The 21,916-nt window shown below is 41.2% G+C and overlaps 1 protein-coding gene across 2 annotated transcripts in view; it reads left to right on the top strand.

Annotated features, from left to right (window-relative positions):
- Positions 1 to 21,916, top strand: part of DDR2 (discoidin domain receptor tyrosine kinase 2) — a 162,855-nt gene that overhangs the window by 105,082 nt on the left and 35,857 nt on the right. For both annotated transcript variants that reach the window (XM_047784048.1, XM_047784047.1), the window contains exons 4-7: positions 18,878 to 18,980; positions 20,437 to 20,668; positions 20,985 to 21,132; positions 21,517 to 21,622. In XM_047784048.1, the coding sequence (XP_047640004.1) occupies positions 18,878 to 18,980; positions 20,437 to 20,668; positions 20,985 to 21,132; positions 21,517 to 21,622 (589 nt within the window). The remainder of the gene's footprint in view (positions 1 to 18,877; positions 18,981 to 20,436; positions 20,669 to 20,984; positions 21,133 to 21,516; positions 21,623 to 21,916) is intronic.

The raw sequence follows: 21,916 nt of genomic DNA, 5'->3' as shown, positions 1-21,916 counted from the left end.
TTTCTACCTGTATCTTGCCCCTTCCCACTTCCCTCTCCCTCTGGTGACCACCAGTTTGTTCCCTGTATCTGTGAGCCTGCTTCTTTTTTCGTTATAGTCACTAGTTTGTTGTATTTTTTAGAGTATACATATAAGTGATATCATAGAGTATTTGTCTTTTTCTGACTTATTTCACTTACAATAATGCCCTCTAAGTCCATTCTTGTTGCCCTCTAAGTGGCAAAATTTTATACACATAAACACACACGCACACACACACAAACACACACACATACCGCACCTTCTTTATCCATTCACCTGCTGATGGACACTTAGTTCGCTTCCCTTGGCTTGGTCTCAAATCAGTTGTAGGACACTAAGATATTATACACCTCTTTGTACTGTCCTAATCCTTTCACCAATAGTAAAATTAGGTTGGATTAGATAATATATGAGACCCTTTGTCACAAACTTACTGTAATTGAGTGGTGTGGGAGCTTAGCTGTCCATATTAGAAGATATTGACAGGTTTTGGGCTTAGAAATTGGATGGATATTCTTCATAAAAAAGACTGTATATCCCCAACTCCCTGCTAGTTCACAGGCTCAGGGATCTAAAGTCTGAACTTCAGGAGAATCTTGCCTTTTAGGCTAAGCACATAGGAGATAGCTTGTAAATATTTTAAAATTTAAATCCTAAAATTCTCCTTAGTGACAAGCTGAGTACAGAAACCCCTGCCCCAATCTGGCCTGCAGAAGTTTCATGGTACTAGAATCCATTTGCTGTAGGGCATCTTTTTCTCTAGAGGTGGGACCAAGAAGAAGCCCTTTAGACAGAAGAAATAGTATATGCAGTGGCTGAGAGGGAGGGAGAGTACACGTGGGACTGCCTGGTGGAGGGTCATGAGTGAAGGACCCAGAGGAGCAGTTTTCCATCCTCCTGTAGGGTCCATGGGTCAAGGACCCTCTTTCCCAACTTGGTCTGGGGCTACTGGATTTAATAGGAGAGTTGAGAGTCCCTCCATGGGAAAGGAAGTCTTTAGACTCCACAAGGAAGTACAACAATATTCCTAGCTATAGTTGTTGCTTGATCAGCCACCAGGGTTCGTCTTCACCACAGGGTATAAGGCCAATGTTTCAGTGGCCATTGAGGATCCAGAAACTTATGGATTTCCAAATGGGAAACATAGAAATCTGATGATCCTGAAAACCTCTCCCAGGTCTGAAGTCCTAAGGACTCACCCAGCCAACTATATAACTGCTTGTGTAAAGAACACAGGGGCAGTTGGCCCCACTCTCCTGACTTGGTTTGTGATGACTATGTGTGCTTACAAAAAGGGAGAAACGCCCCTCTCCTCCCCAACAAGCAACCTAGGCCTTTAAGATCCAGGGTACAGAGCCAAGTCCTGGGACTTCCCATTTCCATTCTTCATTTTCCCATCCTAGGAAGTAAACCACTTGCTAGCAGTTCACAGGGGCCACTTCATGGGGTGGGGAGTCCTCCTTTGGTGTCTAGACTGTCCCCACTTTGAAAGAAGGAACAAAGATATTAAGGGTTTAGGATTCTTTTCCTACTGGTTCCAAATATGTTTTTGGTTCATCACTGTAGTTTTATTCTTTTCAGTATCAGTCCTACATTCAGGATCATATAGAGCTCACACTTGGAATTTGGATCTCATTAGGACACTCAGCAAGCAAAGCTATAGCTGGAAGCCCTTCAGGACTGACTGATCTTTGCAGAGAAACCAAACAGCCCTGGAGATGTTCTGGTTCCCTTCTGCTCAGAGTTGTCTCCCTGTCCCCACTCCCTTATCTCACACCAAGGCTGATACCTGCTACTTTACCTACATACATTTCCAAATTGGAAAATCATTTGTGTTTCCCTGGGTTCTCATCATTCCTGTCCCCAGAGATGTGCTGAGAGGGTTTATGGAGCCTCAACTGTTAATGAGAATGTAGTGCTGGTTCCAGGCTTCTGAAACCAGACCTGAGGTATTAATTAAGGCTATGCATGTTTAATTAAGGCTGTGTGTGTGTGTGTGTGTGTGTGTGTGTGTGTGTGTGTGTACACACTTTATATGGCTTGAGAAGGCCCCTGGGAAAAAGATAAAAAAGGCTGGGAAGAGACCTCCCTGGTTGAATTTCTCTTAACTGAGCAATGCTAGATGCTGCCCAGATTGGCTCTTTCTTGTTTGTATGTTTGTTTATCAAGTCTAGCCTGAGGGTGGCCTCTGGTATCCTTCCTGCCAGTAAGAGGATCTTCCTCTGGGGATAACAGAAACTCATTTGCCCCTTGAGCACTCTTAGTTGTGCCAAATGGAGAAAAAGAAAATGCAGATTTCAAGGAACAGTACCAACAAATATTTAATGAGCACTTAATATTTTCCAAGTACTATTCTAAGTGGCGTCAACAAATTTAATCTTAACAACCATCTTATGAAGTAGGTAGCATTGTTATTTCACTTTCACAGAGGGGAAACTGAGGCCAAGAAACTTTAGGTAACTCACTCAAGGTTATAGACCTAGCCATGTGGCAGAACTATGATGGGATCCACCTCCAGAAAGCACGGTCTTGACCTCTTATGCTCTACTGCTCCTGGAGTGGTAGACTCAGAATGTTTTGCTACCCAATCACATCGAGTCTCTGGTGTCATGCTGGTTGAGATACTGAAGGTACAAGAGAGATCCGGAGATAAAGAAATTTGTCGGGCCGGATGAAAACAGGAAGGGAGAGATTTTGAGCTTAAGTGAAGGCACAGTCACAAAAAGAAAAACAAGGGAGAGGAGATGGTTGCCATAGAGGGGTCATAGGACAAAGATGAGGTTAAGGTGGTGGCAAAAACAGGTATCGCATAATTTTGGGATCCTTGATATGTGACAGATGCTTTCTGATCAAAGGCTTTCCCTTCACCCAGTGATAACAAAATGCTGTGCTAGTGGCCTCCTGCCCAGTTTCATGTTCCTTTTGCTATAAGATTTAAACAAATCTGGAGTCAGGACATTCTAAACTTTGAACAAGCAATAAGTTTCTCTGGGCCCTCTTTCCAGATTGTTCCACAAATTGGTGGTTCTTCTTGACACTGAGGTCACACTACAGGCAGTGTGGAGAGCCTGTGCTGACAGCAGAGTGTGAGGACAACATAGGTGGTGGATAGAGATGGCAATGGAAATGGAGGGATCTATATTCTATTTCCAGCTCTGTTGCTATCTTGCTTTGCGATGTTTGGTAAATCTCTGTACCTCACTTTGCTCACTTATAAAATGGGAAGAATAGACCCTGCTGCCTGCATTTCACAGGGTTACTGTAGGGAGATCAAATGAGATAATGGAAGTCAATGGGCTTTGGAAAGTTATATAAAAATATCAAGGGTTGTGATTTGTTACTTTTGGAAGAGAAAGAAATTAAAATTACCCAAAGACTATAAAACAACAGTTTTTATCAAGCGGATGATGGAGGAGGAAAGAGCAAAAGAGTTCACTAGTGACTATTATGGTCTCTTGTGGTCACCGAGAGAGAGACTCAAGTTACCTTTGGGGAATAGGGGTTTCTGACAACCCTGAACTCTGGCTATCCTAATGCATGGCCCTGTGCCCAGGCTGAGCATATCCATGACAGTGTATTTTTTTTCTGGGGAAAATGGTGTGATTGTTGACTTAGCTCTTGGTCTTAGCCAACAGACCTCTGAAGAGCCTGAATGTGGCAAGATAGGCCTCCCAGAATTTCTCAGTGGTTTGGACACATACACAGTAAAGTAAAGCAAAAGTTAAGACATTCAAAACAATGAGGGTTTTTGGAGGGGCTTAAGTGGGAGGTGATGAGTTGTTAAAAAGTATGCAACTTCTTTTTTTCCTGCCTCAGATGATTGTGACTTTGGCCATTGTCTTATTTGGTGTGGTGATCATCTCCTGTGTCCTCATGGCTATCGTACTGCTTGGCTTATAGAAGCAATCAATAAATGTTTGAGGAATTAAAAGAAGGCAGGAATGAAGGAAAGTCAAGAAGTTCCCTGGCTTCTCTGTGTATTTCTACAAAAAAAAAAAAAAAAAGGATCTAAATTATGCCACGTGTGTCTTGGTCTTACAAAGGTGTTCAGAAGCTGAGCAGACATAAGAATATTATTCCTTTAAATGTTGAAAGTGTTACTACATAGGAGGATGACAGACTGAAGTTCCCTGAGCTGCAGCTACTAATGTGCAGTAAAGAAGTCCAGCGTCTGGTTTCCAAGGGCTGGAAGAGCCCTTCCCCTTGTAGAGGTCGAGAAGCCTCTGTGCTTATTCCTGAAAGCCTAACTTCCCACTTTGGCCTGCGGGCAGAACATTTTAGTGGTTATAAATACAGAAAAAAATGTGCTTAAATTTGCCGAGATGTGTGTAAAGCTCTTACCCTTGGTATTTCAGGCAATGAATTTGTATTTAATCTTTTGAGTGCTGTTAAGTCAAGAGATAAGGTCTAACAGTGAAGTGTATCTTCTATGTATAAGTATTGCTAAGTAAAGAAATGGTTCATCCTGGCACAGGAGAAGCCCTGGCTATGAGGCTAGGCTAAATCCACCTTGAGAAAGCTACAATATTAAATAACATCTAATCTTTAGTAGGTTAGACTAATATTTAGGACTTTGTTACAGCTTTTCTTATTGAGTTACTTGCTCAACAGTGATGGATAACTATGCTACTACTATTATTGTTATAATGGCTGCTGCTGCTGTTGCTGTTGTTACTGCTGCTGCTGCTGCTACTGCTGCTACTACTACTACTGTACTATGACGACGAGGACTAATCACGATAGTGTTACTGACCCAGGTTCTTAGACTCTTTAATCAATAGAAATTGATAAAAAGCCAGAAGGGAAATTTAGGCAAGGTTTTATTGGCACTCATGCTGTAGCATGCGGGAGCAAAACAAGTAACTGTTTCCTTGCTTGCTCCCTGGGGTGGTGAACTGGTTCCTTAAATGGTGAAGAGATAGGAGTGGACCCCTGGGACGGCTGGAGGGTGGCTTAGGTGGTCCCCCCACCCTCTTGGTGGTGCTGAGTGCAGGGACTGTGTGTAGTACTATGCTGTTGCTCACAATACTTCAGAAGCAGGAACTGGGTTTTGGTCTTTTTGTATCTTATTGTTCATAACTTGCCCCAGCTGCACAGGTGTGCAGTTTTTTTTTAGTCCCTTGTAGTTTCTTTGTATTCTGTTGCTTGGGGAGAAGAGGAGAGTAAGTCCAGGTGCAAGCACTGCAGTGAAGGGTACCAGGTTCCAATTCCTAGCCTGTCTCATTAGCAACAACATGATATATCTTTGGCTACTGATTGTGTTTCTTGATTAAATAAAATGTATCCTTAATTTCTCTTATGAGGATGCATCTGAATTTCTCTCTTGAAATGCCAAGAACAAGAAATTTATAAATATCAGGATAAATTTGAACACATATTTCTTTCTTTATAACCACTAAGATGCCCTGCATGTGGGTAGAAACTGGCTTGGCCCACTTCTCTGTGAGGCTAGGGTGCTCTTCTCTTTAGAAATGTGTTTGGATCTTTGATTTTCTTAAGAGCCTGTGAACCCAAAGTCCAGATTGGTCAACAGTAAAGTCACTGGCTCTGCCTTTACTTGGTAGGGTAGAATATCTTCATTCTGGGCAATTGATAGGATATAAACTTGGATTCTTTGTCATTCAGTGCTTTTCAAAAAATCCTATGTTTTGTCCGTGGCCTCTCTTCCTGGTGGGTCCTGAACTCTAGTCTTTGTTTTGTCAGACTCAAAAACTCAGCTCAGCCTTTCAGAGGGTTTTCCCTTAGGTTTTTATACTGCCTCTCTACACAACTCCAATATTTGGCAAATGTGCTGAACAGGAAAACAAGCTGCCTGCTAGAAGGATCCCAGGTTATTTCAAAAGCAGTAACCCCCCTACTGGTGCAAAGCCCAAAGTCAGTGTCTTGCCCTTAGCCCAGCTGACTACAGATTCTCCCTTTTCTGAAGTAGCAGTGCCTCTGTTCTCACTACCTCAGCAACTATCAGATGCCTTCAAGTAGATGATTTTTTAAAATTTTATCTAGCTCTTCTAGTTATCCTCAGGGGGAGCATTGCTTACTGTAGGCTACTCCATCCCACTTGGAAACAAAAATTAAAGTTTAGCTTTTACCTTGTTGCCCTTGTGATTCATGTTAACTGATTATACTTTGCTTCTTGAACTGGCTAGTAGGAAGCTCAGAGTCAAATGTGAGGACTATCCCAGCAAACAGTAAAGAACCAAGTGTAACATGTTTTGGGATTTATCCATAGCTTTGAATCGTCCCTATTTTTTTCCTTTTCCTACATTCCTTCACTTATTTGCTTGTTTATTTATTTACTTAGTATCTTATACAGCTTTGGAAGCCAACTCCAATATTTTTTTAGAGTGAATTAGAGTAAAATTATTGAAAAATAAATAACATCTAATCTTTACTAAATGTTACTTCTCTAAGCATTGCTCTGCTCTAAACATTACTATCTAAGTACTTGACATATGTTTACTCATATCTCCTTATAGTATTCTTATAAACAAGTACTATTATTGTCGTTAAACTGAGAGGCTGAAGGCTTAAAAATCCTTCCCAAGGCCATAAAACCTCTGAATTGCTTAAGAAAGAGTGAATGTAATATTTAAAACAAATGACCCCTCTCTTTCTCTTAGATATTATTTAGTGATTCCCTACTGCCTCCCATGAAGTGTGCTATGTTCTTTGTATACAGTATATTAAATCCTTACAACAACCCTGCTTGGCAGTGTTATCGAGGGTGAGGAGATTGAGGTGCAGAGAGGCTTAGTAACTTGTCTTGGGGTTCCACAATTTGGAAGTAGCAGAATCAGTTTTAAGCATGGATCTATGATGATTCTAAACTATGCAGCAGCTTCTTTCTCAGCTCTTAACGCATAGTTACCCAGCTGTCCCTATCACTTGCCTCCTTGTTGAAGGAAAGGGCACTCTATTTTTACTATGAGGCTTTTATTAACTTTATTAACCAGGAGTAAGAACTTATCTCATCTGACCCTCATCTCAGTAACAAGAAATCCATTACAGCTTGGGGACCTCTCTTCTGGAGCTCTGCAATATTTGTTTCTGGAAAGTATTTTGGGCTTTTAGGAAAACTGAAATAATAAAGAGCTATTCTTTTTTTTGTTTTTAAAAAACTATGGAATTATAGCTGATTTACAATGTTGTGATAATTCCTGCTGTACAACAAGGTGATTCTGTTATATGCATCCACATATCCATTCTTTTTCAGTTTCTTTTCCCATATAAGTTATCACAGAATATTGATTAGAGTTACCTCTGCTATATGGCAGGTCCCTTAGAAGGCTATTCTTATATGAAATTTCAAGTTGGGCAAAAGAGGTCTTGGCAAAATAGCCTCTTTGTATCTGTAGGAACCCAAATAATTTTCCTTGGCACCTAGCAAGATCCCATCATGTAGATATGTACCTGCACAATGATCCGGTCTGAAGTAGCCTGCTAATAGAGCTTGTGGAAAGAAGGGGCCCAAATCACACTTTAATCAGACCACCTTATTCCCTCTCAAGCTAGAAAAACTAGGTCAAGGTGGCCAGGCTTGATGAAAGAGGAACCGAGGATCAGGAGATCTGAACTTCAGTCCTGACTACACTAGTCAGCTATGCATCCTTGAGTAAGTCAATTCACCTCTCTGGGCCTCAGAAGTTCTGATATTTAACATGGAGCCATCAGAGGGTTGGTTTCCTAAAGTCTTGGCTCTAAAGCATTATGGTCCAGATGTTCCTTTAGGCCATGGACTGTCTTGGGTCCCCCAGCTGACCCACATAACTGCACACACAGTTCCCCACCCCCACTTCTGTCAGTCAAATTGTATCTTCTCTGTGCCCGAAGAGGCCCAGCTGTTGGCTCTCCTTGCCCCAGGCCTCATGTGTGCCATGTGTGTGTTTTCCTGGAAGCTGCATATAGAACACTCATTGATGGGGGAGCCTGTGGTCTAGAGCTAACAGTGAGATGGTAAACATCATGGAACAAGCAGCCCTTTCAGGCTCCCAACTTTGGCAGCACAGTGTGAAAGTAATTCTTGGAAGCTGGGGCCTGGTGGCAGCTGCTTCTCCTCAGCCTGCTTGCCAGGCCCTACCAGAGCTCAGGATGGAGCGAGTTTCCGCCTGGGCATGCAGCAGCCAGTGCCAGTAGTTTTCCACTCTGGGAAACTCGAAAAATGAGTTGGCCTCTCTGTCCAGGAGATTGGTGGATAGCAGAAGCGTCAGGAAAGCACCAAGACAACTCAACAGGCAAAATCAGGTGATACTTTGCTGCAGGGTCTCTTGCTCCCCTTGCTATTTTCTGCTTTTTGATGCTGTTTTCTATCTCATAATGTGGAGCTCAGAGGCAGATTGATGGGCTCTGATAAATGATGAAGTAGACTGGGGGAAAGAAGGGGACCTGACATTTAGGACTTGAGCCTACTTGGCAGTTTTGTCTTCACTATTGGCTGGAATCCCTTCCACAGAAGTTTACCAAAAATAGACATAGTCAATAGGAAAACCACACTGGTACTGCTGAGAAGTGCCACGTTGGTTGCCCTGGGCCAAGGTTCATCCTGGTTCCAAAGACCCACTAGGATGAGAAAGGCCATCCAAGATCAGCTTGCCTCTTTTCCTGTGTCCTTTCTGTGAGGCCTCTGGCAATACTGATTCATCAAGAAACTTTCCTTAATGGCTGCTTTGCTGGCTCTTGTCTCTGAATTCCCTTTCCTCATCCTTATATTCCTTGGTCTCAACTTGTGGATCACCAACCCTACTTCATTGTCTGAAAAGGGTTTATAACTTGGGGCCCAGAGCCTTACTCTGGCTTGATCTAGAGATCCTCCACTGACTAATGTTCATGTCAGAACTTCTCTTCCTCTCATGCAAATGCCAACAAAGCCCTTGAAAGAGCAGAAAGAGCATCCCTCTCTGGAGGTTGTTGTGAGCTGGGAACAAGATGGCATTCGTGGAGTTCCTGTCGTGGCGCAGTGGTTAACGAATCCGACTAGGAACCATGAGGTTGCGGGTTCGGTCCCTGCCCTTGCTCAGTGGGTTAACGATCCGGCATTGCCGTGAGCTGTGGTGTAGGTTGCAGACGCGGCTCGGATCCTGCGTTGCTGTGGCTCTGGTGTAGGCAGGTGGCTACAGCTCCGATTCGACCCCAAGCCTGGGAACCTCCATATGCCGCGGGAGCAGCCCAAGAAATAGCAAAAAGACAAAAAAAAAAAAAAAGATGGCATTCATGCTAACAAATCTTGGCCCTCCTTGGGGAAAGCACTGCCCCCTGAATACCCTGCTGAGAAGGGTATTTTTTTTTTCAAATGTGGGCTGAGTACCTTCTATGCCCAGGCACTTTGGGAGACAGAGAAATGAATCAATCATAGCAGCTGCTCTGAAGAATTCAACATGTGGTGAAGTTCACAGTCTCCATTCATTAATTCTTACATTCACCCTTCCACCCACCTACCCATCTCTCTACCACTTTGTCTGCTTATTTATTTGGCAAGTGTGTGTTGACCATCTAGTGGCTGACCATCTAATGTTGAACATTTATTTGACTCTATGTTGAAGGGGCAAAGGAAGAATCTGAAATGATTGCTATTCTCAAAATTGCTTACAGTTTCAACAAGGAGGTAAACAAGTAAAGCAAAGCTTCTGGTGAAGGTTGTAGCCTAAAAGAACTCCTCGTTTCACCCACCATCATTTTTATCCCTGTACCACGTTTTAGTGTTTTCCATAGTTTTGTCACACTACCTGATTTAGTAATAGCTAATAATAGCTAGTGTCAAACAGCCAGTTTTCCTGTTTGATTATTAAAAGCTAGTATCTTTTGTCTGTTTCCCCTACCAGAATGTAGAATCATTTTATTTGTCATGTTCACTACCGAATCTTCAGAATAGTACCTGATACCTAGCAGGAACTTATTTGTTAAATATATGAACAGCTATTAAATACATATACTTATTAAATCCATGAACAAAAAGATAGGTTGCAAGAAAGTGTATAATAAACCAGACTTATAAGGAAGTCTAGCTGTCTGCTCCCTCGTTAAATTTCATTAGTTGGGGCTCTCTTTCCCTAACTTTCCAGACGTTTAAGTCCTAATTATAATGCACAACAGAAAACTCTTCTTTTATCACATTTTCAAGAGATATTTGCTGAGCACTCAGTTAATGCCAGACACCCTACTAGAAATTGGAGAGAGAACAGAGAAAGATAGACAGGCTCCCTACCCTTAGAACATGTACTGTTGAGTGGCGAGACCAAAATTAAATAAACAACTATTTATAGCACAAGTGTGAAAAGTGCTATCAAAGAAAAGAAGTATGTTATAAGAGCATTTAAAAGATATTTCCCCCTTTTTTTTTTGGCTTTTTAGGGCTGCACCCACGGCATATAGAAATTTCCGGGCTAGGGGTCTAATTGGAGCCACAGCTGCTGGCATACATCACAGCCATCACAACGGGGATCCAAGCCACATCTGCAACCTACACCACAGCTCATGGCAATGCTGCATCACTGACCCACTGTGAGAAGCCAGGGATTGAACCTGCATCCTCATGGATACTAGTTGGATTTGTTTCCCCTGTGCCATGACAGGCACTTCCAAGATTTCTAACTTAATTGGTGCAGAAGAATTCCCTAAGAGAGGGGTGGTCTGAGAGCTAGAGGATGACAGGAGTTATCAGGTAGAGGAGGGGAAAGGAAGAGCATTCCAGGCAAAGGGAGCATCATGTTTAGAGAGACCTTGAGGTTGGAAGGTATGTTGTGCCTTTGTGAAGTTGAAATAAGACCAACTTATTGGAATTTAGAGATCGTAGATATGGGATGACCCAAGATGAGGCCAGAGAAGTAGGTAGCCTGAGGCCCGATCCTGTAGGCACCATGGGTCACATTATACTAAGAAGAATGGGGAGCTGTTAGAAGGTTCATGTTAGAATAAGGCTTTAGGAAGTCCACTTGGGCTACTCTGTGGAGAGGGGACAATAGCGGAACCAGGAAGAAGAGCTAGAAGGCATTGGAGTAAGTCAGAAAGAGAAAGACAAATGCCATAAGATATCACTTATATCTGGAATCTAATATATGGCATGAATGAACCTATCTACAGAAAAGAAACAAACCCATGGACATAGAGAACAGACCTGTAGTTGCCAAGGGGGAGGGGGAGGGAGTGGAGTTTGGGGTTAGATGCAAACTGTTGCATTTGGAATGGATAAGCAATGAAATCATGCTGTATAGCCCAGGGAACTATATCCAATCACTTGTGAGGGAACATTGATGGAGGATAATGTGAGAAAAAGAATGTATTTATATAAAATATATATATATATATGAATAACTAGTCATTTTTCTGCACAGCAGAAATTGACAGAACATTATAAATCAACTATAATAAAAATTTAAAAAGTAAAAGATAAAAATAAATTAAAATCTCAATAGAAAAAGTATTGGAGTGGTTCAGACAGGGGTTGGGGGGATCAGAAGGTGGAGGTTGGTCTCTGCATGGGAGGAGTGGGGAAGGAGAGAGATAGCTGTACTGAAGAACTTTTCAGGAGGTAAATTTGTGGGGTTTGCTGATGCACTAGATGCTTCTCAGAGCCAAGTTTGCATCCCCCCTCACCTTGATTGCCTCTTAGCAAGAATAACATGTCACCTATTATCCTGAATTCCTCCCCTCCAAGAACTCTTTATTGGTCTCCAGGCAGGGTTCAGAGAACTCCTCTTGATTCAGGGAGAGCTCATCTAGTTCTCATAAGTGCAGTTGCCACGCTGCTGTCCACATACAGTGGACTTAAACCCTTTTGTGTGATGGAAGAGCTGGAGGGGATGAGGAGGACACATTTGGCATTTTGTTTATGTGGAGAACTGAAGCCTCATCTCATCCCCCAGTTCCTTTAATTATCATATATGAGTGTGCACCAGTCGCCTGGAGGGCTGGCGAGAACATAGTTTGCTGGGAAAAATCCTCAGCATGTCTGATCCAGTAGGTCTGGGGTGGGGATGGAGAATTTGCATTTCCAACAAGTTCCCAGGTAATGGTGATGCTGCAGGTCCTGGGAGCACACTTGGAAGACCACAGCTCTCACACAATGATAAATAAGGAGAACAGAGCCTTCAGGAAGGGAGTTGGTACTTTTTCACAGCAAATAGAGTATCCTAGGTAGAATCTTGCCCTCTTGTTCTCTCCCTCTCTCCCTGTTAAATAGAGAACATTCCTGTTTGAGTTTAGTGATAACACAAAATGGGAAGGATTCCTGAGTGCAGGAAATATAAAGGAACTGAAATTTCTCATGAGGGCCGCTATAGCAGCAACAACTCTGTTGAAACTTCTTGATTGCTGTTCCCAGGATAAGCAGTGCCTTGGTAGGGAAGTTATTTGCAACAGTATCATGATTCACCCCATGCGACCCTCCTTTCCCATTTCTGGTTTACTTTAGATGTTCCGGGAAGCAGTTCTCATTACACTCATGGCTCAGTGACTAGAGATACATGATAGCCAGGAATGTATCCTGTGGGACTGTGAATGAGGATTTCTCTGGCCGTCAGGCATGGCTCGAGAGAATAATCTTGTGTCCAGGCGGGAAGGGATTTGGCAGCAGTGTGGTTCCCAAGACTGGCTGCCCAGCAGAATCACCCAGGAAACCTTAGAAACAGGTTCCTGGGCTCTGCTTCAGATAATGCCAAAGGAAAAAAAATCTCTAAGAGGGGGCTCACACGTATGTATTTAGAACCTTCCAAGCTATTCTAAAACAAGTGATCCACGCACTGGCTTTTGGGATCCACTGCCTTAGAAAACGTCTCCTCCAGAACCTTTGCTCTCCATGTGAAGAGGATACCCCAGGAGGGTATGTCATTTGCTCTGATCCCACGTGGTTTAAATGGTAGATCCAGGAGTGAATTTGAAATCTTTTGGTTTTCAGAGGTTATATGGTTTAGTGAGGTCACAGTTTCTAGAGTCAGAGTCTAATCTGAATTAGTATTTGCTCAATGAAAGGTCTCAGGCAGTTATTAAAACTCTTACTAGAAAAATGGGTAACACGTGGGACACCTGAAATAATGAATGACAAAATGCTTATCTTAATGCCTGACACTTGATGCATGTTTCTAAATGGATGCTATTATTAACGTATTTCATTGAATATAAGGAACTGCTGACGCTAAGATGTATCATTAAGAAAATACTGACAGTTAAACAATATGACTCACTCTTTGCTTGCAAGTTGGCTTCAGATTTTAGAGATATAATGTGAAAAAAAAAGTGGGAACTGTGGTATTCCACGACTCTTTCCTCCACTCTGTGAAGATGATTATGTTATTATGTTATTAAATTAAATACTTCAACAATAAATGCTGATTTCTGAAGAAGCACACAATGGGCTTAAGGAACAGCACAGAGGCCAGTGATTGATGGGGTGTCAGGTGGAGACAACATCTGAGATAGTCAGGGGATAGGTTATGTGTAAGGATTTTGAGTTTTATTCTGTGAAGGAGATGGGAAGTTAATGGAATGGTTTGAGCAGAGGGTTACATGATCTGATTTATATTTTAGTAGAGACTTGGGGCCAGATGGACATTTGAGGGATTCCTGTCATGGTGCAGCAGAAATGAATCTGACTAGGAACCATGAGGTTGCGGGTTTGATCCGTGGCCTTGCTCAGTGGGTTAAGGATCTGGTGTTGCCGTGAACTGTGGTATAGGCTGCAGACATGGCTTGGATCCCGAGTTGCTGTGACTGTGGCGTAGGCTGGCAGCTATAGCTCAGATTAGACTCCTAGCCTGGGAACCTCCATATGCCGTGGGTGCGGCCCTGAAAAGACAAAAAAAGAAAAATTATATATTTGACAAGAAGAGGCAAAATAACACCAAATCCCCATGCTCATCTCTTGATTCAAATCTGACTTGGAAAATGCAGTGGACAAGAACAGAGAAGAGTTTCAGTTGGGTAATTGTCGCATTTCTTGCCAAAGCTGACTATGAAGGGTTTTGCTTAATCATACTGTTTCTGAAGGGTCAGCTGGGCCTTGATGCAGAGTCATCCTTCCCTTTCCTAGGGTTGGACAAGAATCCAGGAGCTTTACTAGGTCTAATATGGGCATGAGGGCCTCTTGCCTCAGTTCATCATTGATTATGGTGGATGTCCTTCTCCTCCAAGCCCACCATATTCTTTAAGAACGGCAGTTCCCCTGTTCTATGCCAAGCGTGGGCTCCATGCTCACATGACACCATTTCCCTTTGATGTTATGTAACCTCTCCAAGGAACTTCTAGGAAAGGAGCTTGGTGCCCGTACACACTCTAATTTGCCTGCCTCTGTCCCCTTCCAGCCTAGAGAAGTCTCACTTTCTGCCACCTCTTCTTCATCCTACAGTCCTTTAATGAGAGCAAGCTTTCCAAGAAGTCCTTTAATGAGGGCAAGCTTTCCAGGAAGTCCTTTAATGAGAGCAAGCTCTCTAAGAAGTTTCTTATTTCTGCCTTGTAAACATAAATCCCCCATGGGGTGAAGGAACAGGAAAGCCTTGGATACCTGCTATGAAAATGGAAGTGAAAATGTACAATTAAAAATCTATTATCTTACTCCAGAGGTTACTTTTCAAAAATAGCTTCATTGAAATATAATTGACATACTATAAACAGCACATGTTAAAAATGCATGATTTGATCTGCCTTGACTTATATATAAACCCATGAAATCATCGCTATAATCAAGACAGTGACATACCCATCACTGCCAAAAGTTTCTTTGTGCCCCTTGGTAATTTCTCTCGCCTACTCCTCCCTTCCCCAGGAAACCACTGATCTACATTCTGTCACTGTAGACTGACTGGTTTTCATTTTCCAGAATTGTATATAAATAGAAACATACAGTAGGTACTCTTTTTGCCTGACTTTTTTCACTCAGCAGAAATATTTTAATGTTTATCTGTGTTGTAGCATGTATGGATAGAACTTTTTAAAATTACTGAGTAACAGAGACGGGACTAGGGTGAAGTAAGGGAGGTGCCTAGGGTGTAAAATGCAAGGAGGCTCTCACCCTCAGGATCCTGCAAAGCAGTGCAGGCAACTCCATGACCCTGGAAGTGAGCACCTCCTTACATTTTGCATCCTAGACTCCTTATTTGCTTTGTTCTTATCCCAGGCCTACTGAGTAGTATTTCATTGCATGGATTTGTAATTTGTAATTACAAATTGTAATTTGTTTATCCATTTACCTGTTGATGACGTGATTACTTCCCAGTTTGCACTGTCTATTACAAATAGAGCTGTTAGGAACATTCTTAAGTCTTTGTATGGCTGTATACTTTTATTTCCTTTGGACAAATGCTTAGGAGTGAATGGCTGCAGGATAAGATAGATGCATATATATGTGTGTCTAGTTCTTCACGTTTTCATCTTTCATTGACATATTTCTCTCTACACTGATATCACACTGTCTTGATTTCTGTAGCTTTATAATGTCTTGAAATCTGATGTTAGTCCTTCCCCTTTGATCTACTATTTCAAATTTATTTTGGCTATTCTGGGATCTTTGTGTTTCCATGTGAATTTTAGAATCATTTTGTTTGTTTATACAAGTATGCCTTCTGAAACCTTGGGTAGAATGGACATCTTAATAGCACTGACTTTTTTGACCCATGAACATCATAGTATATATCTCTACTTATTTAGATATTTATCGGCAATGTTGAGTACTGTACAGGTCTTTCATGTCTTTTGTCATGTTTATCCCTAAATATTTTTTAATTTTTTATTGCTACTGTAACTTGTAATTGTTCACTGCTAGTATATAGAACCACAACTGATTGTTTTATCCTATGTCTGAAACCTTATTGAACTTATTTTTTAGTTCTAGTAGTAGCTTTTTTGTAGATTTTATCTGGTTTCTTACATAACTGATCATATTATCTACAATTAAAGGCAGTTTTACTTCCTTTCTGATCTGGGTACATTTTATTTTTTCCCTTGCCTTATTGCTCTATCCGGAAATACTAATATAATTTTTTAAATTGAGTTGTAATTGACATAACAGTATACTAGTTTCAGGTATACAATATATTGAGTCTATATTTTATATTGAGAAAAAGATCACATCTTTTTGGTAACAGCCATTCTAACAGGTTTGAGGTGCTATCTCACTGTGGTTTTGATTTGCATTTCCCTGATGATTAGTGATGTTAAATTTCTTTTCATGTAACTGTTGTCTATCTATATGTGAAGAGAAATTAGGTGAAGAACAATTTAAATCTGCAGCTGTAATTGTGGATTTGTCAGGAGTTCCTGTCATGGCTCAGTGGTAGCGAATCTGCCTGGTATCCACGAGGATGTGGTTTTGATCTCTGGCCTTGCTCAGTGAGTTAAGGATCCCGTGTTGCTGAGAACTGTGGTGTAGGCTGGCAGCTGCAGCTCCGATTGGACCTCTATCCTGGGAGCTTTCATTTGCTGCAGGCGCGGCCCTAAAAGGCAAAAAACCAAAACAAAACAAAAACTAAAAAAAGTTGTGGATTTGTCCTTTTTTGTAGTTATTTATTTTTTGCTTCATTTGTTGTAAATCTCTGTTAGTAGGTGTATAAATACTTAAGATTGTGCTCATTATGTGTTCTTGACCCTTTTATCACTGTGAAATACCATCTTTATTCATTCTCTTGAAATATTTTGTGTCTAATATTAATATAGCCACTTTAACTTTCTTTTAAGTTTTCATGGTACATTTCTTCCATATTTTCTAACTTAGTCTGTTTTTATATTTAAAGTGTTTTTTCATAGGCCATATGTAGTTTAAACTTGCTTTTTCTTTTTAAATCCATTCTCCAATCTCTGCTTCCTAAGTGGGGTATGTAGACCACTTATATTTAATAAGAATGTTTATATGGTTAACTTAAAATGTATATTCTTGCTATTTGTTTTCTTTTTGGCCTATGTTCCTTCCTTTTCTTCTGCCTCCTTTTCAATTAACTGGTTTTATGATTCCATTTTATCTTTTGATTTTATTAGCTATAAGTCTTAAAAATATTATTTTAGTGCTCACTTTAGAGTTTGCAATTTACATCTTTAACTGAAGTCTATCTTCAAGGACTATATCACTTCACATAAAGTATAAGAACCTTTCAACAAGATGACTTCCATTTTTTGCCTTTAAACCTTTAAAGCTTTATGCTATTTTTGTCATTCATTTTACTTTTGTATATTTTGTAAACACAATATGTTATTATTTTTGTTTAAATAGCCAATTACCACTTAAATAGATATGAATAACATTAAGAATCATATATTTATCACATAATTACAATTTTGAATAGGAATTTGCTGTCATCTCTATCTTTAGTCCTTTATTGTTTTCTTTGGCTCTAGATGCTTTTAGGATTTTCTTCTTATCACTTGTTCTAAGCAATTACTTTATGATATGCTATATAGCATAGTTTTCTTTGTATTTCTTGTACTTCAGATGTTGCTAAGTTTCTTAGGCTTATAATTTTCATCAAATTTTTAAAATTCCATCTTTTTTTTTATTCAAGTAATTTTCTGTCGTCCTCCCTCCTCTTCTTCAAGGAATCAATTTACATGTATGTCTAGATGTTTAAAAATGTTCCACATCTTACTAATATTCTACGTTTTGTTTATTTATTGATTCTTATTTCTTTCATCATTCCATTTTGGAGAGTTTCTATTACAGTCTTTATGTTCATTGTTTTTTCCTGCCAATGTATAATCTACTTTTGGTCTTATAGAATGTATTTTATCTCACATATTCAAGTTTTATCTCTAGAAATTTGATTTACCTATTTTTCTATGTCCTAGATAGCTCTCCTTATATTTTTGAACACAATACAGTTGTAGCTATTTTAATGTTCTCCTTTTCCAATTCTAACTTTTATATTAGTTCTGAATAAATTTTAATCAGTTAATTTTCTTATTATAGGTTCTATTTCTCTGCTTCTCTTATAGCCTGGTATTTTTTTTTTCCTTTTTGCTTAGGATGTATTTATATTAAACATTTATTCATTGCTCATCTGGGATCCTGTTTCTTACTGGAAATCCTATGTTCTGAGAGCTCTAGTCCCCTTGACCTCTCCAACACTTGTCTTTGTCTTCTGAGCTCTGAGAATCCTCCAGCCTCTCCCTGAGTTCTTGTTCACTGTGTTGTAGCCTGGACACTCTCTCAGGGCAGTAACTTGTGATTGTGGAGCTCATCTTTGTTTTCCATCTCTCAGGGATTGCTGCCCTTTGTGGTCTTATATTTATTATATTCAAGCTTAATTTTTTCATATGTTATTCCTGTTTTTGATTATTTCTCCCAGGAAAGTAAATTTGGTCTTTGTTACTCTATCTTGGCTGGAGGAGGGAGTCCATCTCCAGAGAATGTTATTTTTAGCCAGAGTCCAAAACACGGTGCTGATGGAGGCCAAAGTTGTGTGTTTAATACCTTCATAGGAGAAGTTTTATTTTTGTTTTTGTTTTTGACTCTGATCCATAGTTTCGTGAAATCAGCTATTTAGGGAAAAAAACACTATGGATCATAAAAGCTACCTGTTGATTATGAGGATAACTCACCCTGTTGCAAAACTGATTAGAAGAGCACACCGTCTAATAAGGAAATGGGAGTGGGACATGGAGTTATTACCAAGCAAAAGAATAAATCAGCACATCATGGTATTTCCAGAGTTTGGACTAAAAGGTAGATTTGGCTGAGAATCAATGTTTGGAAAATGAAATACTAATAAATTTGGAGGCGGAGCAAGGAAGAAAAGGGTGAGAGAGTCAGAGTGGTCAAAGTGGGGTCATAGAGGGATGTAGTCCCTCTTCCCTGTCTAACAATCAATTGTATTCTAGCAAAGGGTCTCTGAAAATAAAAATAAAAGTATTTATTCTCTTTTCTCTTTACTTTCTCCTGGTTCAGCCATATGCCGCTATCCTCTGGGCATGTCAGGAGGCCACATTCCAGATGAGGACATCACAGCCTCCAGTCAGTGGTCAGAATCTACTGCTGCCAAATATGGAAGGTGAGGATGGATACCTCAAGAAAACCTAAGTTCCAGGTTGGACAAAATTATTGACTCAAGGGGCTAAGGAGGAAGGGTGGTACTTGGTGGGAGCTGGCGGGTACAGGGGAAGGACATCTAGTGGGCCTGTCCTGCTCTGCAAGTTTGCAGGTAGAGAATTTGGAGCCTAGCAGCATAGGCTGGTCTAGTAACCTCATCCTAACCACAGAGGCCATAGAGCCACACCACCACAACAGATGGGTTCATTGATATGCAGTGGACTTACTATATCTCACCTTCTCACTGGGTGCTACTGCAGGAAGTGGATTATGTGGTAGATATGGGAAGGCATAGACGAGGTAGGACACTAGGAATTAGGAGACCTGGTCCTCTTTTCAGTGGCTGCCTGTGAAACATCATTCATTGTGTGAAGCATCAAGGCCTTAAATGGGTGGTGAAGCATCCAATGAATCCTTCCCTTCTCTCTAGGATAACTCACCTAGAAGGGTCACCCTCCTCCATAAACAAAGTATGGTGGGTTTCTTGTGGTCTAATATCAGGGGTTCTTTAAAGCAACCAACTCCCTCCTCAAAAATTATTCAGCTTGTTAGGAAGTAACCTTCTTCCTGGCATCTAGTTCTTTTGGTGTTAAATATTGATTTCTGTTCAAATGGAATCATTCATAAGAAAAGCAACCCTGTAAACCTTCTCTGTGATTTCTGTATTAGTGTGTGAAAGATTAGAGTGCTGTTTGGTGGGGCTGAGAGCAACAATGGGTAGGTGTCATCATGAGAGAAGAAACATTCCAGGGAAGAGGGAAAGGGGCAAGAGGTTCCCAAAATAAACCTTATATTGATTTCACAGTGTTGCTTGCTGGTAACTCAGCCTGGTAATAAAAGGTAATAAAATGAAACCAGATTATTTACTTTTCCCTGACATACTCTTACTCCTCACTCTCACCATAGGTTTCCAGACTTTTTGCTGAGCTGCCATACTCATCTTGCTGGTTAAACTGCAACTGCATTACCCAACCTACACTGGAGGTCTTATGATTCTTCTCTTCCCACTCCTAAACTTGATATCCAGGCTAGCCTTGTTATGCTGAGACTGAAAATGGGGGAGGGGGAATAAAATGACTAGACAGGGGGGTAGAGGGTAGGAAGGGTTTCATCACATGGGACCTCCCTTGAGATGTCTAGATAAGGATGGGAAATAAAAGCTACATGTCAACTCAAGGCTTCTAATTCCCTGCTGGTGACAGTCTTTCTGGGTTTCATGGTGCCCCAGGGAGAGGGAACTGACCACGAATGGCTACAATGGTGACAGTCAGACTGGTGGGCAGTGCCCCAAGGGTTCATCTGGACTGTACTTCTAGCCTGCTTCCTCCCTTCAGGACTGGGCAGCTGCTTGCTGGTGACTAGTACATAACTCAGTGGTTACATGGTTCTTTCCTCTCCCTCCAACCCTGTCACTCAAGGCTGGACTCAGAAGAAGGGGATGGAGCCTGGTGTCCTGAGATCCCGGTGGAACCTGATGACCTGAAGGAGTTTCTGCAGATTGACTTGCACACCCTGCACTTTATCACTCTGGTGGGGACCCAGGGACGCCATGCAGGGGGCCATGGCATTGAGTTTGCCCCCATGTACAAGATCAATTACAGTCGGGATGGCACTCGTTGGATCTCTTGGCGGAACCGGCATGGCAAACAGGTAAGAAGTTATATCCCAACCCTGGGATGTCCAGGAGCGTATGTTGACTTAGGCTAGAAGTGGAAGTACATAGGTTGTCTAAGTAGGTATGTGCATCCACAGACCTGGCATGCTCTTGCAAATGTGTGACCCAGGATGAGGGATGGTGGGGTGAGGACACAGAGAGAAGTATCAAGGCTGCTGAGAAAAATGGGTGGATACATTCTTCTTCTTGAATTAAAAAGAGAGGTTCCACCAAAGAATATGACTTGGGGAATGAAGAAGAGTCAGCATAACTTCATAGCATCTCCTCATTCTTTCTCTTCTCTCTCCTCAGGTGTTGGATGGAAATAGTAATCCCTATGACATTTTCCTCAAGGACTTGGAGCCACCCATTGTGGCCAGATTTGTCCGCTTTATACCAGTCACTGATCACTCCATGAATGTGTGCATGAGGGTGGAGCTTTATGGCTGTGTCTGGCTAGGTAGGTGTCTAGAGAGAGAGCGAGCTTGTAGATCTGACTAAGAAACCTCAACCCCTGGGAAATAAAGGCAATCAAATCAGGAAGGGATGGAATTACTAATCATCAAGAAGTGATTCCCTTTGATTAGGGTAAAGTAAGGAATATTATTTACCCTCCTGGGGCTTGGTGCCCCATACCTGGTATAAAGCATTCCAAGTCACTTTGCTGATTGCTGCTGAAGAGTCCTCCTCAGCAGTGCTCCCTGTGTACCCAGATTGAGTCCTAGGTAGACACACTGCTCAAGATTGCACTCTTGAAACCTCAGGTAGCTCCCTGGGATAGTTGGTCTGAGCAACAGGCACATCTCTTTTGCAAAGGCACTGACATATCTGTTTCCCTTGGCAGATGGCTTGGTATCATACAATGCTCCAGCTGGACAGCAGTTTGTATTACCTGGAGGCTCCATCATTTATCTGAACGATTCGGTCTATGATGGAGCTGTTGGGTACAGGTAAATTCTGGGAAACTTTAATCATCAGCATGGGAAAATGGCCACCAAAAGAAAATACAATTTTATCATGGCTTGGGAACAATAATCAATGAATCAATCAACTAATCAATTTTTATTTAGACTTTATACTAGGCATTGTGAGATAAATTTAGGTGTAGGTGAAGTAAAATATGTAGTCTTTATTTGGAGGGAACAAAAAGTCTAGTTTGGGAAGAAAAGGTTATATCACAAGAAAAATAATTATACAAATGAAGAACTAAACTTTGTGGTATGGCTCAAAGTATGGTAGCCATA

Source organism: Phacochoerus africanus, chromosome 6 (genome assembly GCF_016906955.1).
Source record: "Phacochoerus africanus isolate WHEZ1 chromosome 6, ROS_Pafr_v1, whole genome shotgun sequence".
Lineage (NCBI taxonomy): Eukaryota > Metazoa > Chordata > Mammalia > Artiodactyla > Suidae > Phacochoerus > Phacochoerus africanus.
This window is presented reverse-complemented; position numbering and strand designations above follow the sequence as displayed.